This window comes from Xenia sp. Carnegie-2017, unplaced genomic scaffold, assembly GCF_021976095.1.
Source record: "Xenia sp. Carnegie-2017 unplaced genomic scaffold, XeniaSp_v1 HiC_scaffold_19, whole genome shotgun sequence".
Lineage (NCBI taxonomy): Eukaryota > Metazoa > Cnidaria > Anthozoa > Malacalcyonacea > Xeniidae > Xenia > Xenia sp. Carnegie-2017.
In genome coordinates, this window is record NW_025813481.1 from 2,988,337 (window position 1) to 3,004,157 (window position 15,821).

At 34.9% G+C, this 15,821-nt stretch overlaps 1 protein-coding gene and 1 long non-coding RNA gene across 6 annotated transcripts in view; both read left to right on the plus strand.

Moving 5' to 3' along the window:
- Positions 1-10,835, plus strand: part of LOC124438475 — an 89,420-nt gene extending 78,585 nt beyond the window's left edge. For 2 of the 5 annotated variants that reach the window (XR_006946103.1, XR_006946105.1), the window contains 10 exons: positions 1,188-1,294; positions 1,368-1,736; positions 2,008-2,122; positions 2,211-2,261; positions 2,343-2,427; positions 2,547-3,663; positions 4,901-5,017; positions 6,314-6,334; positions 10,207-10,288; positions 10,396-10,835. Coding sequence is in view for 2 of the 5 variants with exons in the window: in XM_046988637.1 (XP_046844593.1) it covers positions 3,607-3,658; positions 4,901-5,017; positions 6,314-6,334; positions 10,207-10,288; positions 10,396-10,609 (486 nt within the window). In the remaining 3 variants the exon portion in view is untranslated. Of the gene's footprint in view, positions 1-1,187; positions 1,295-1,367; positions 1,737-1,814; positions 2,123-2,210; positions 2,262-2,342; positions 2,428-2,546; positions 3,664-4,900; positions 5,018-6,313; positions 6,335-10,206; positions 10,289-10,395 lie in introns of those variants that run through there. The other 3 variants (XR_006946104.1, XM_046988637.1, XM_046988638.1) reach the window with 3 other exon arrangements.
- A 3,480-nt stretch (positions 10,836-14,315) lies between these two features.
- LOC124439085 lies at positions 14,316-15,219 on the plus strand. Its single transcript, XR_006946265.1, has 3 exons — positions 14,316-14,388; positions 14,659-14,725; positions 15,168-15,219. It is a non-coding gene; the product is annotated as an uncharacterized LOC124439085 (long non-coding RNA).
- The last annotated feature ends 602 nt before the right edge of the window (positions 15,220-15,821 follow it).

The following is a 15,821-nucleotide window of genomic DNA, read 5'->3' on the forward strand; positions in this document are numbered from 1 at the left end:
AAAATAGTTCTAAAGATAGCAAATACCATAGTGAGTAAAGTTTAAGTAAAGAGCACTAGGACCAGTAGTTGCTAATATTTTCGTAGGCTATTATGAGTGTAAGATGTTTGCCTCGTCTGGGCCTCTGGAAGTGCTGTGGTACAAACGTTACGTTACGACACCTTTTCCCTTTTTCGTAACGACAAAAATCGCCAATTATTTTTACATAAACTCTGTTCTCTTCACCCTTCTTTAAATTATACGTCTGAACAGCAATCAAATTGTCAGTTAGCGTTTTTGGATGTTCTTGTCCATAAACGGTCAATTCCTTACAAGCATTCATCGCAAGGCAACTTTTACGGGTTTGTACACATGCTTTGACGCTTTTTCTTCACACAGAGAAAAGATTTCTTTAGTAAAGTGTTTAATAAAGCGAACGCTTAGACTGTCCTCAGAGGAGTTCATTTAGAATCATTTAAGAAATGCCCTTCATTCTTTCAGTTACGCGTCATGGAGGCTGTTTTAATTAAGTTAACCAATCCGTCCTCTGCCGACAAAAGGATTATGTTTTTAGTTTATCTCTGTTTTGAGTGTCATCTCCCCTTTTTGAGATGACGTACACTCTTTCTTGGCATTATAAATATCGAGAAATTGTAAATTTTCATGTAGCAGACGTTAACATCTGAGGAGTAGTCTGCCGAAATGCATCGTGTCGTTTTGCTATCTTTAGAACTATTTTCAGATTTGTCACCACGACAAAGTCTCTATTTTATTATTTAAGCAAATGTGTCGAAACGCGGAGAAACCTGGTCTTATGAAGAAGTGATGGTACTTATTTCTATTTGGGAGTCTGAAAAAATACAAAAGAGACGAAGTACTACGCACAAAAATGCAGATATTTACAAAAAAAATATCATTTCGACATTTCTTTTGTTGGTGATTTTATTTTCAAAAGAAATCAGCAGGGCTGAATGTTTGAATATCACCCACCACCTTCCCTCCCCAATTAGCGCTCTAGTTTCGCCTCTGGATGCATTATACCAATATTACTTTACCTGAACTGAATGCTTTAATGAGTGATTTATAAAATGGTTGTAATTAAGTTGATGTGCTTTCAATTACTATCCAAATCATTTGGGCAATGGCGGAGTTAATCCATTTTCTTGTTTTGATAATCTTTAAAAGTAATATTTTTACTCCAATTTCAGAATTGCAGTGGAAATGCGTTGATGAATCAACTAAACATAAACAATTGTTTTTAAAAATGATTAAATATGGACAAGATCCCAAAGTCAAGGTTGAACATATAAGTGATGTGCGTGTAATTTTCTCCGGAGAATTTTCATCGGCAAACGAAGTGATGGTACCCGTTCGCTTTCTTATTCCAGAAAAAGTCCTGCTCAAGAATGCCACAACTACAGCATGGTTTTGTGATCAAGTTGGTCTGTGGTACAACCTGATGACATCACGTTCTTCAACAATGGGTTTCAGTCTCTACACACATGAAAAACATACAGAAGTTGTATCTTTCCTTGAATCAATCATTAAACTTTTTACCCAATTGAAAATAAGATCAGAATCAAATGCCAAGTGGACACCTGCGCAAACAGGAACAATTCTAGCAACCAAAACCATTCTTGAACTTCAGAACTGCTTCATTTTGGAAAAACAATACAAGTTCCTTCAGACCAGCTGCTTCACACAAGATTGCACCCTTGCTGGCCAGAGTCGACCAAAGATCGTATTTTTACGTAAAGGTGCACCTGATTTTTGTATTATTGAAAAGAGAATTTCCTTACATAAGTTCACCTAAAGCTATTTCTTACTAATAGTTTTCATTAACACATTATTTTGTTATGCAATCAAAAAATACCTCAACTATCTGCAATTGGGCTCCGAAAAAGTATATAATTGTTGGTTTCCGTTATTATCATGCTAAATTCATGCGGACATAGTCACTGAATGAAAATGTATCTGCAATGAGTATTTTTAATGTTTGTTTACAATTACTCATTACTGTCTATCTAGTTTGCACTAATATTGAGCTGTACAGTTTTCTGGGAGAGGTCTCACTGGTCCCGTGTTCATCAACAGCCACCGTCAGAAAAATTAAAAAACATGAAACTCTCATCAAATGTTAATGGTATTTAATGATTATGATTTATCATTATCTTAGACTTGAAAACAGTGCACACTCAGAACAACTAAAAATCATAAATTTGTATTGATAGAAAAGAATCCAGTCACATCAACTGGTGCTCCGTTGACATCGGAAATTACAGGTAAAATCGACACTTTATTTACTATGGATTGCATGTTTAACCGTTGATATTAATTTTATGCAACTATCTGAGGATATGTAGGTACCGATGACTTTCAATTCTTCAAAAAAAAATTTCTCACCGACGATTTCAAAATGAGCAATGACGTGCATAAGAAATTGAAAAGGTAAATCTTACTATTTGTGTTTTTTTTATATTCCTTCAATTCCAGTTGAGTTTTTATCCACGCGAAGATATTTTTCTGCTTTATTGTTCAATCTTTCCGTGATTTTTCCACATTTGCAGCTTTGATTGGTTTTGTGGAAAATGTGGAACAGCGGGTCCAACTGACCAGATGCCATATCGTCACTTGTACATGGTCGTTGATTACGCTAACGGAATAACTGATCATAATATGAAACAAGAAATCAACTAGAAACTTGGTTGGCAAGCTTCAAAGTACATCGAATTCCGACCAAACGACCCGTCAAAGGTGTGGAAGGTTCGACCTCTATCCAACAAGCGACTGGAAGTGGAACGCGATGATATTCCTTACATGCGATCCACTGGCACGTTTTGGAAAAACTGAGGATCTAATGTTTAATTTTGATGACGACGACGGAAGATCCGTATTTTGTAACGCAGTGTTGGTAAAAAGTGATGTTAAGTTTCTAATGGACGGAGATTCAGGATCTCTTGTGTATTTTTGTGATGATGAAAACAAGAAAAAACGACGTTTTGCATATGGTGTTGCTGAATTGAGGAAGAAAGACCAAAACGGAAAAGTGGAGACGTTCTACATTTGCTTGAGATTAAAAGATGCTTTGGAAAAATTGGAACTTATGGAAAAAAAGTCGTAAAATTGAATGAATTCCTTAGATTGTTTAATATCCCAATTTCTTTCCCAAGCAATTTTTCCTGCAAAATAATTACCTTCTCTGTAACCGTAAGTAACCTTTGTTATAATTTTGTAGTTTGTCATTGTCCATTGAAAATCAACTGCCCCTTCTTCAAAGAAATAGTCTTTAAGAGCATTTCTGATTTGTCTTGCATGAATTGATGATGGGCGGGCACTGGCATCTGGCTGGATGTCACATACTTCATTTTCATTGCCTAATTGTGTTCTCCAAGAACCATTCACAACATTTCCTTCCCTGACCCTGGTACTTCTGAGTAATCAAAAGGTTATGCAGTGCCATACAGGCTCTCACCACCTGCATTGCATTTGGAACATCCAACTCCAATGTTTTCAAAAGACATCTGAATCGACTACACATCAATACAAATGCATTTTCGACAATTCTTTGTGCTCGTGAAAGTCTGTAGTTAAAAACTTTCTCATCACCTATCGCAGTCCGGTGTGGATATGGCTTCATTAGATTTTCATTCAAAGCAAATGCCTCATCTCCAAGCAGAAAGTAAGGTATAGGCAATAATGTATCTCTTAGTTCTTCAGCTTGTGGGAAATAGCATGTCTTGCATATGTTTTTAAGGTGACTGTCTTTAAAAATTCCTCCATCTGACTGGTTGCCAGGGGCTCCAAGATCAAATAAGATGAATTTAGCATTTGCATCTGCAATAGCCAAGAGGACTATGCTAAAATGTTTTTTATAGTTAAAGTACTCAGAGGCTGAGTTTGGAGGTGCACACAAGTTGATATGTTTACCATCAATGTTGCCAACTAGATGGGGAAAGTGCCATTTGCACTTAAATTCATCAGCAATGTGTAACCATTGTTGCTTTGTTGTGGGTGGCTTTAAATATTCTTCCTTCAGCACATTATACAAAGCTTCACAGACCTCAGGGACAATTTTTGAAATAGGTGAAACTGATATTCAGAAACTGTACATCAAATCTTTGTATGAGCATCCTGATGCTAAGAACTTTAATGTTACACACAAGCGATCAAGAACAGATATAGCATCTCTCATAGTGGTGTTTTTCTTTTCAATGAATGGTGTTAACTTTTCACGTAGCTCATCAAACAAAATGGAACCCATCCTTAAAAGTAGTAAAGATTATAATTTGTAAATAAAAGTAAAGAAAATAAGAAAATTTCATTATTAAAAAAAGAACGTAAAATTTGAATTGATTGTACAATCCATTGACTAGCTTAATTTTGAAGAGTGCATGAATAAAAAGACTATCACATTTCTTTACTTACCGAAACAAATTTCTAAATACATCATGGTCAGTCACTCGGATCTCTTGAATTAAATTTTGTGCTAACCCTTGTGCGTATGGGCGCTGCGCAGTTTTCCACGGTTTTACCCACCATCGTCGTGACTTTCGTTTTTTTTCACTTCGTGCACCATTAGAGATGTAATAATAGCTACTGCTTGAAGTTTTTCGGCCTTGGTCAGCGCCATTTTTGCACTAACATTGCATTAAAAGTACGTTGTAAAATGAAGTATGGACATGTAACTGTTCATTATTACAATGGGCGCAATACATCAATCGCCATGCGAACAGATATATTTACATATATTTTGTGTCGTTTACACGGTCAAATGTATTTGTCGCATAAAAATTGTCATGTTAAAATTGCTCGTGTAAACGGGCCTATAAAGAGAGAAAACTGCGTGTCAATGTTCAGTTTAAATATTAGTGATTGAAATTTCTAAATAAACATGGCAATTTAGTAAACGTTTCTATTTCAGGGAATTTCATTGGTAGACGACCGTCGTCATGGATTTACTTGCAAACGTTTGTTCATAATTCCCGACACTCGCTAAGTTTGGCAGGAAGACGTTTTACAACGAAGACAAATTTAAAAAGTAAGTTTTATCAATAAATATCGACTTAAGAAGAATTATAGGATATACAAAATACTCTAGTTTAACTTTAGAGACATAGTAAAAATATGAAATGCTCATGGTTTAGAATAAGTCTTTCTTATTTCCTCCGCCAAGTGTTTATTCGTTTTTTAATTTGATATGACAATACAGACCATACATGAACAATTTTATTCATATGGCTTTGAATTGGTCATTGGAAATGTATTGCATTCCCATAATTTTCTTAAGACGAACATCGTCCATCAAAAAGGGCATTTTCACAACTTTAAACCGCCATAAAAATGGAATAATTTGATCAAATCAAAAACTTTTTTACTGATACGCTAGAAATCGCACTTGAATTTAATATCGCCAATGATATATAGACTGTAGATGTAAAATTTGTTTATGTAGCACATAAAAATCATAAAATCACATGTAAGCCACTGTCAAACATGAATAGCCAGGCGTTGTGTATAGTATGATGTCCTTTTATATACAAACACGAAAAATACAATTATTTCTCAATTGATATAAATTATTTGAATGAATCGAAACAATTCATTTTATTTAAGGCTGTAAAACTACATGTGTGGTGTGTCGAACATGATGAGTATTGTATAGGGCCATTTTTGCTAAAGACGAGAGGCATAAATAACCAATTAAAGAAGTCGGGGCTGTTTAAATAAGTCCACTTCTAAAAGTGTTTTCTTAAATTTGTTTTTTCACTTTTTTTTGGTTACATATGGTTACGAATGAATTGGTTACAAACCTATTGTGAATATTATAAAGTCCAAAAATTTTCTTTTCACTGCCCTCGATGATTAAAAAAGCATTGTAACTAATATATTAGGAAGAGTCACTATGTGTAGTATATACCCTGCATTCAGTACATTAACCTGCCGTCATAATTATTGCAGAAATAAATTTGCTTAATTATGCAACTCTAGAACATGATCAACTTTTTACTGGGAACTGTCGAGGAAAATGAAAAGATCAATAATAAACCAATAGTATTCTTAGTTATTGACTGCTCTGTTTAGTATATTTGTACAGCTCTCTGAAACGTTTTACAGCTCAGTTATATTTTCCTTGTTCGTAGTATAGTCATGCGATATAACAATATCGATAATGTTTATTGTTATTTGTGCATCTGATTTGATGAATTGAAGAAAAATTAATTAATTTTATGAAAGCTTTTCTGTCTATATAGTCTCAATTTTCAGCAATTAGGTAGTTAATTTGACATGTCTTCAGTAAATGTGAAAATAATATTTATTTTCCTCTACATTGCAGAACCTATGGACCTTTTCGAAGGTTAGTATTTTCATTTATTATAGAAACTAATTAAATAAACATTTTACGATGTATTAATAACAAATAGTTTTATAAGTAAAAAGTTTTTCCCCTCAACAGAGTAATGTTCCATAAAACATTTACTTAACCAACTTTCTTTTTTCAAAATTAATTATTATTTTCATTGCAAAGCAATTTACATTAATGTAGTTTACTGTAATACCGCTGGTATCAAATATGATACCACATATTAAAATATGTTAAAACAACTAAATTTATTTCAATTATGTTAACAACTTTTACCCTTTGGATGAGTATAAAATGAAGTATTATATAGCATGTTTATACCCGCTGACACGTTTATGCATTGAATTATAAATGTGACCAGGGATATACCGGACGGAAAGCGAACTTCAAATATAAATATCAAAGCCCAGCAAAGTGCTTTTAAAAGAGCCATTTAATGCATGAAAAGAACATGCATTGTTTACATGAAATATGTTATTTCTATTTATACATGACATGAAAAAGGCTTTTCAAATAGTTTTTTTGCGAGAATATTTACTTTTCATTATGACACACTGAACATGTGGTGTATGCTCCGCAGGTTGGACGAAGTGCGGAGGAGAAGGAAAAGTTCTACGACAGCGTGTATGCAGTGAGAGCAGACATTAGAGGGCGATGTGTGATGCTTGGTGATTGGAACGGTCATGTGGGAAGCGTAAGAAAAGGATACTGTGCGCATGGAGGTTTTGGAGTTGGTGATATGAATGCTGAAGGCGAGACGATATTAGAGTTAGCAGCGAGTTGTGGGATGGTGGTAGTGAATACGTGGTTTATAAAGGAAGAAAGCAAGCTTGTGACGTATGAATCTGGTGACAGTAGGACGGTGGTGGATTATATACTGGTGAATGAAGAAGAGAGGAAAAACGTGAAGGATGCAAAAGTGATTGCAGGAGAAGAATGTGTGACCCAGCACAAGCTGCTGGTCATGGACTGGAGAATCAGGAAGGAAAAGGAGAAAGGTTGAGGGTAAAGGCAGGCTTAAGCTATGGAAGTTACGATCGAATGAAGGGAAGCAGTGTTTTCGTGACGAAATTGCGACATTGAATGTTGAGGGAGACGGTGGAGGAGCGATGGACGTGGAAGAAGGGTGTTTTAAAGGCAGCAGAGAAGGTATGTTGTAGAAGTAAAGGCGGTGTAGTAGAAGAACAGGCATGGTGGTGGGATCAACAAGTCAAGAAGTGGATTCAAGAAAAGGCGAAAGGAGGTGGCTAAAGCGAAAGAAAGACATCAGAAAGAGCTTCTCGTAAAAATGCAGGAGAATGGAAGAAAAGCGTTGTTTAGAACAGCTAGAAGGAGCAAGAAGGAGAGGAACGATATTTTGGGTGCTCCCGGCGTGCAGAACCACGATGGGGAGTTGAAGGTGTTATTGGAAGACAGGTTAGAAGTGTGGAGGGCGTACTGTGACCGTTTGATGAATGTAGAGAATGAGTGGAATGGAGAAGTTGAAGCGGATGAAGTTTTTGGGCCGTGGGAAATAGTGACTGTTGATGAGGTGGCGGCGGCTCTGCGCAAGATGAAGAAAGGAAAGGCGACGGGACCGAGTGAAGTGGGTAGCGAAATGTTGGACAATGAACTATGCGTGAGAGAGTTGTGTAATGTAGCGAACGAGGTTTTGAGGGGCTCAAAGATGCCGAGTACATGGAGAAAGAGTCTAGTGGTACAAAGGAAAGGAGCAGCGACGGTATGTGGGAATTACAGGACTATTAAGCTGATGGAGCATGCGTTGAAATAGTAGAGTGTTTGAAAGAAGGTTGAGGAAGTTGTTCGGATGGGGAAGAGCAGTATGGATTCATACCGGGGAGAGGAACGACGGATGCGTTTTGTGTTGAGGCAGCTGCAGGAGAAATTTTGGAGAAGGACAGAGAATTGTATATGGTGTTTGTAGATTTGGAGAAGGCGTTTGATAGAGTTCCGAAAGGTGATCGAGTACGCGCGCGTAAGAAAGGTGTGACAGAGAATATGGTTCGGGCAGTTATGGAGACTTATGAAGGTGTAGAGGCGGTGGTTACGGAGGAAGGTGCTAGATCTGGTGTTTTTGAGGTAAAAGTTGGTGTTCATCAAGGTTCAGTCTTGTCGCCGTTACTGTTTGCTTGTGTGATGGATGTACTGACAGAGGAAGTGAGAAAAAAGAAGGATGCTGGTGTTTGTTGTATGCAGATGACATTGTCTTGGTGGCGGAGTCGAAGCAGAAAGTTCTGGAATGGTACCGAGAATGGAAAACGGCAATAGAAGTCAAGGGACTGAAAGTGAATGAGGCAAAGACGAAGGGCATGAGATGCTCGAGGCAGGTGGAGGTGAAGGACAGTGATAAATGGCCATGTGGTGTGGAGGAAGTTGGATAATGTGTGGAAATGCAGTAAGTGGGTTCATGGAAGATGTTCAGGTGTCCGTGGTGCATTGACAAGAGTAACTGATTTTGAGTGCGGGACGTGTCGAAGTGGTGGGCGAGTCGCGATTGAACGGTTTGAACTGGGTGACGTGAGTTTGGAAGGTGTATCGGAGTTTAAATATCTGGGCGATGTGTTAAATGATGGTGGAGCAAGCGGTGAGGAACAGAGTTCAAGCAGCGTGGTGGAGTTTTAGAGAGTTGTCGGGAATGTTGTGCGGAAAGTCGACTTCGTTGAAGCAGAAGGGAGAATTGTATAAGGCATGTGTTAGAAGTGTTTTGGGATATGGAGCAGAGTGTTGGGCGCCGAAAGCAGAGGACCTGAGAAGATTGGCGTCGACGGAAAGGAGAATGCTTAGGATGATGTGGTGTAACGTTGATGGATAGGATTCGAAGTGAAGAGATTAGAGAAAGAGTTGGTGTTGAGTGTATCGAGAATTGGGTAAGACGCCAGCGTTTGAGGTGGTTTGGGCATGTGGAAAGGAGGGAAGAAAGTGCTGAAATTCGTAGAACGTTGCATATGAATGTTGATGGAGTCCGCAAACGAGGTAGACCGAGAAAGAGATGGATGGATGTTGTGAACAGTGATATGAAGGCGATGGGTATAACGAGAGATATGGCGAGAGATAGAGATGTGTGGCGTGGAAAAATTCATGGACCGGTCAACCCCCCTGGCGGGGATTAATACTGGCCGGTATATAAATGTTGTTTGTTTGTTTGTATTATGACACACTGAGCTATATATGTACTTGCAATGTTTGTGTTTTCGTGACATGAAAATGCTTCTTTAAAAACACAATTTTCTCTTTATTCGATGATTCAAGTTTTTGGAAACTTTAATAGTTTGTGTATTTAACCGGGAACTACAATATTTTGGCAGTAGAAACAGGTAGGCATATCTAGAACTTCTTATAACTCAGAAAAAGCGAATATTTTCGCACGGTTTTTTGCCAACTTTTTTTTTGTCCGGTAATATTTCAGAAACTAAACGACCTTGGTTAAATACTTTAAATTAGTTGATTAAATGATCGTATCCACGGTAAAAATTTGATATAATTGTTTATCGTACCTGTTATTTAAGAGCAAATAGGAATTTTTTGTCGTGACGCCTCAGAAGAAAACATTGAGGCCGAAACCAGTAACTCTGCAAAGGGTATTTTATGTTTATGTTACTTGCAAAAAATCTGTAAATGCCATTCTTATACCATGTCGAAAACGTGATAAAAAACTCTAATCTTGTGAATAAGATTAATATGACCTGATTAACGTCATAGCGTATAAATTATCATGACCAAAACCAGAAATCCAGAGCAAAGTAATTGATGATCCCATGTATAGGATTAGTCTATATTCAGGCTTATTTATGTCTTATCGTATGGAAGTTTCATCGTAGTTAATATTGGTGCACCAAAGTTATCAATTATATTTTTATGATATTTAGAAGCCAATCATGACGTCAACTTCCATAAACTTCTAGACAAAAGTAAGAATATTAAAGCTGACGTTCACGAGGCTCTACAAAGGTAATTTTTCTTTCATGGAATATCGATTATGTATGTTGACCTGTACATGTCGGAACATTACGAAAAATAGTTTTTAGACAATATATAGTTATCGTTTCTTGTTTAAGTTGTTCGTGGCTTAGTGGGAAGTATGGAATAGCTCGCCCAAACAAGAAGATGCCGTTTCTTCATTTGTATGTCACAAGCACAATTGATTTTGAGAAAGAAAATTCGGAGGCTGCTATCAAAAATGAGATCGATGAAAAGTTAAAATGGAAAGCATCGAAATACATCGAATTACGATATAAACCATTGAAAGAAGCAAAGTTTCGAATGCTGTAAAAGCGAAAACTTCATTTATTTACTTTCCACTGTAGATTTTTAAACAGCTAGATTTGATGAGTGAGTAAAAACAGATGGATATTACATACTGCACGTTTCTATTCATTTACATTGTCATGTAGTTACTCTTACTATAAAAACATTTACTAAGTATTTGCCATTCAACATGACTAATTTCAGTACTTTGCCGTCATGTATTTATAAATAAATATTTGTTTGGTTTGCACTTATTTAATTTAATCAATTAAAAAGCAAAAATTCCTGAAATCTGTAGTTATGCATTAATTATGAGTATATAGCTCTTGCTCAAAAAAAAACAAAAACAAGCTTTAAAGCTACCACAGGTAGCAAGCGACAACGTTTCGTATATGACGATCTTGTTTTTTTTTGCAAGTGAAATAATGTGAAATAATTTTACACGTTCTTCAACAAATTTACTCTCCCCCAATACTTGTTCTTCATTTAGAAGACCCAGTGTTTTCACCTGAAGATCATAACCATGTATGCAACTCTCACAAGGTGGAGTACTGCATAACACTTAAGTTTCTGGTTTGTTACTTGTCAGTTGACTATATACGTTGTGGTGATGGAGTTTGTGGACAAATAACTGTATGACTTAGATAAGATATTTGTGCTAAGCTCTTACGTGAATTGTTTATCAAAGGTCTGTTGCAACAAACTTTCTCACATTACATCTGTGTTTGAGATGTGAACATGTAGTAAGATATAGTTCGGTATTTTGCTCAAGAGTTTTGGCTTATTTTTGACTTGATATATTGATATAGCACACTATCATTTGATTTGTTACTATATTATCTCTCTTTGCAGTCTCCAAAGACAAAATTCCGAATGCAACTTTTTGGTGCTAGAACTCAAACAAATTTATTTTCGAAATTCAGTTATTGTGTGACGTGTGATTCCATCACTTCATCCTGGGGACTCCATATGATGATGAAGCTTACCTCATCTGCTTGAAATTGGACATAGCTTTGAATGAACTGAATCTTAACAATGGTCAATATTTTACAGATGACGAAAAAACCTTCCACGACAACATTTCCCTTGAAAAACTCCCATGACATCAGTCATAGTTATTTTTATTGGAACTAACTTTTACATTGTCTTTTTAATTCTCTAAAAATTAACAATTTCAAAGTCTGGATTGAGTGCCATTGTAAAAGTTTGGTCATTTATATAAACAAGATCAATCATGTTTCCCCAGTCCTTATGCAGTCCTAAATGGCTGTCGTGTAGTAACAGTTATTTTAAAAACATTTACGAGGTACTAACTCCTTATTGATAATGTAATAATCCAATAATTATGAATATATGAAACTTTTACTTTGTAAAGAACTAACCATATAACATAAATGAAAATCTTACATATCTGACATCCTGTTTTTTTGCTCTAAGAGAAACGAGATTATTAGAACGAGAATATTTTCGTTCGTGAAGAATTTTGATGCTATGTACATTTAGCGTTTAAATTGTTTTTAATTCATTGTGTTTGTCTATTTCATAATTATAAAAAAAAACACTTGAGAAAAACGACGATTTTTTGAGAGCAAACATGTTTCGACATTATCAGAATATCTGATAATGTCGAAACATGTTTGCTCTCAAAAAAATCGTCGTTTTTCTCAAGTGTTTTTTAAAATTGCTGCTAATTAGAAATTATCATAATTATAAATAAACCTTGTATGATTTTTGGTTTTTTGTTTAATCATTGGTCAGCAAACATGTTGTAACGATACATGAACCATACAGAATAACATTTTTCCTGTTTGTTTTTATTAACTTTTCGTTAGCAATATGATTTAGTCTTTCCGACAGTAAATACAATGTTATTTAACGTATGCAAGTTATTCAACAAATCAACTCTAGCAGCATGGCATAACACTGGTGAGTGTCTTACATGAAAACAACAGAAATGTTGATAAAATTTCTAATTCTAATTGCTTCTTGAAAATTTATGTTCAACTTAATTTCAACACTCGGCCATTACAGAAACACTTTGATAAGTTTGATTCCTGGCTTTTCACATGTTACACAATAATTATACATGATTATTACATCACTGAGGTCTGTGGATCAATAACTGCATGACCTAGCTTAGGTATTTAGGCAGAACTCTTTCGTAACTTGTTCGTTAAGGTCTGTTCGAACTAGCTGCCTTACGTTACATTTGAGTTTGATATATGATCATGTAAAATGTTAGAGTTTGATATTTTCCTCGAGAGTTTTTAGTTGTTTTTTTTAGTCGATGAAAATCAAATTTGATAAGAATCCATGACAAGAAAATCACGGTCCATCATGCATCTCTATTTCTAAATACGTTTTTCGAAACAAAATAAAATCGGCTAAAAGCAAAGCACCTCTCCTTGTATGTACGTATCACATGGTATTTTATCCGTCATCATATTTCATTTATAACTGTTTGAGGTTTTTTTACATTTTATTGATTTGTTTTTTTTTGACGATGAAGACGAAAATCTTTATGATCATGAAGCGAAGATTAGTCAGGTAAGGTCGGTGAGTCTTTAGTGGACTGGGGACTAGTAAGCTGAATGTAATTTTTTTTAAATAGAAACATCGTCCTTAATATTGTCTAGCAATAATATAAATAAAATTAATAAATACTTACGAAATGAACTCACATGAAAATAGTTTTTTAACCATCAAAGTTTGTTAAGTAAACGAGAAATATATTATTATAGGTTTAGTATATGTAGATATCACAATGATTCACAGTTTGTTTATCATCAACGCTTCAATGTGAGTAGATATGATATATATGATGGATTTAAATGGGTTAATGTTTTTTATAGATCAAATTTCCTCTCTAGGCCCCTGTTGGTTTGTTAGTTTACACCGATCATTTATGCAGTTTAGGAACTTGTGTTTGATTGCTGTGGATGGCAAACGTTTGTGGCTGTTAAAAGACATCAGGCCATGGAAAAATAATAAGTTTTATTATCGACTGAAGAAAGTAACTGGCGGCAAGTAAGATGAATGTTTAGAATTTTTTTCAAATGGAAACATCTTTATTAAATGTTTGCAAAAATATAAATATTTACAAAATGAACTTAAATGAAAATAGTTTTATGCAAGTATTGGTTAATGATTATAGATAAAATTTCCCCTTCAGGCTCTTTTGTTGGTTTTGTGCATATTAGCTTGTAATTATTCAAGTATGTAATTTATAATTAAATATGAATGAGATATAGTGAGATAAGTTGCAGTATGATATTAAATGAAAGCTTGAACAAGGGCTACAAAGTGAAGGCTTATTTTTATTTGTGGTATCACCGGACATGATTAATGCAATTATACTAAGATAAAATGAAAAATGCCATGACATTAAAAATTCTAGTAAACGAATGTCCGAGGTTAGACAAAAATGATGTCATGTGTAATTGTGGGATATATTTCTAGAAAAACATTGGAGAAGTGTTTTAGGATTTGTTTGTGATTATTTCTTTGAAGCTCAAGAAAAGTGAATGAATTTATGTGTAAATTGTTGGTGATTGATATGAAGGTATCATACACTTGTGATATGTTGAAAATGAAGACTTATTTAGTTAAGCAATTTTAAGCATTTATTATGTGCTAGTTTTTTGTTTACCAGTAATTATATTTAACTTTATTAAATCAAGTATTTGCTTATTTAATTTCAGGCCTATTCCCCTGAAGACATTCCTGTGTTGTGAAAAAATGCTTTGGAAAAATTTCCGCCCTTGCTGGCCAGAGTTGGCCAAAGATCATATTTTCACGTAAAGGTGCACCTGATTTTTGTATTATTGAAAAGAGAATTCCTTACATAAGTGCACCTAAAGCTATTTCTTACAAATGGTTTTCATTAACACATTATTTTGTTATGCAATCAAAAAACACCCCAACTATCTGCAAATGGGCTCCGAAAAAGTATATAATTGTTGGTTTCCGTTATTATTATGCTCAATTCATGCGGACACAGTCACTGAATGAAAATATATCTGCAATGAGTACTTTTAATGTTTGTTTACAATTACTCATTACTGTCTATCTAGTTTGCACTAATATTGAGCTGTACAGTTTTCTGGGAGAGGTCTCACTGGTCTGTTTGCAACATTGAAGGTGAGTTATTTTATTTGTCCAAGAAATTAGGCTATGCAAAACAAGAGAGTGGCAGACATCATGTCTGTTATGACACTCTCTTGTTTTGCACTGCCTTTTTATCATATTTCTTATTTACAAAAACTTCAAACCTTTTTTCAATCCCCCACAAATAATGACAATTCTGTTGTTATTATGAGGAGTTCAAAGTATCATGATAAAACAAGTTGTCAATCAATGAATTCAATGTTTCAAAAGAGTAATATTGTTTGAACAATTTAAATACCAGGTCTTGAAGCATAGATAAATGGGATCAATCATAACTCATATTTCATTGCAATTGCCGGATGGTCTCTTAACAATTGCGATTTGTTAAATTTATGCATACTAGAAAATTCTTATTCTGTGTTAAAGTGATTGCAACTCCACTTGTTTCAATCTTTTTGCGTCTCCTGTTTTACAGGCTTCCCACGTGTACGCAAGCGTACCTATTTTTGTTAATGCATTTTGTCAAATTCACAAAATGTCCGAAGTATTTTCATGAACAGTTGCAAGGTCAACAAAATGGTGACTGAAACGATAAAGTAAAGATTTTTTCTTGCTGCCCAAGCCATCATCCAGTATGATATAAAGAAAATTTCAGTTGAATAATTTAAGAAACAGTCCGTTCATAAACAATTTGTTTTTTGCTATAGGTAGATTTACGCAAGATTTATTGGAATTAATGTTTATTTGTAATAACTGTTTATTTGTAGACGATACTTTTTTCAAACACATTTCAACTTTACGATTGTGAGCATACTGAAATGCAGTCATTTACGAAATCTGCATAGAGAAATCTCCATAAAGCATGTTTTTCCAGTTGTGATCTTTTGAATTTGAAATGCTACATTCTAAAAGAAATATTTATTTCTCTCAAGGTCACGAGCTGCAGAAGAAGGCATTTGTGCTGTCAGACGGAAGCAAAAACGGTGACGAAGTGGAGGTTGTTGGAACTTTTAAAGGAGAGAGAATTTTTACAAACATAGTTGTGACATGTTTTTACTGGATAAAAACTACACGTTGCTATTCTAGATTGCATTTGTGAATTCTTTCAATACCCTAATAACCATTTTAA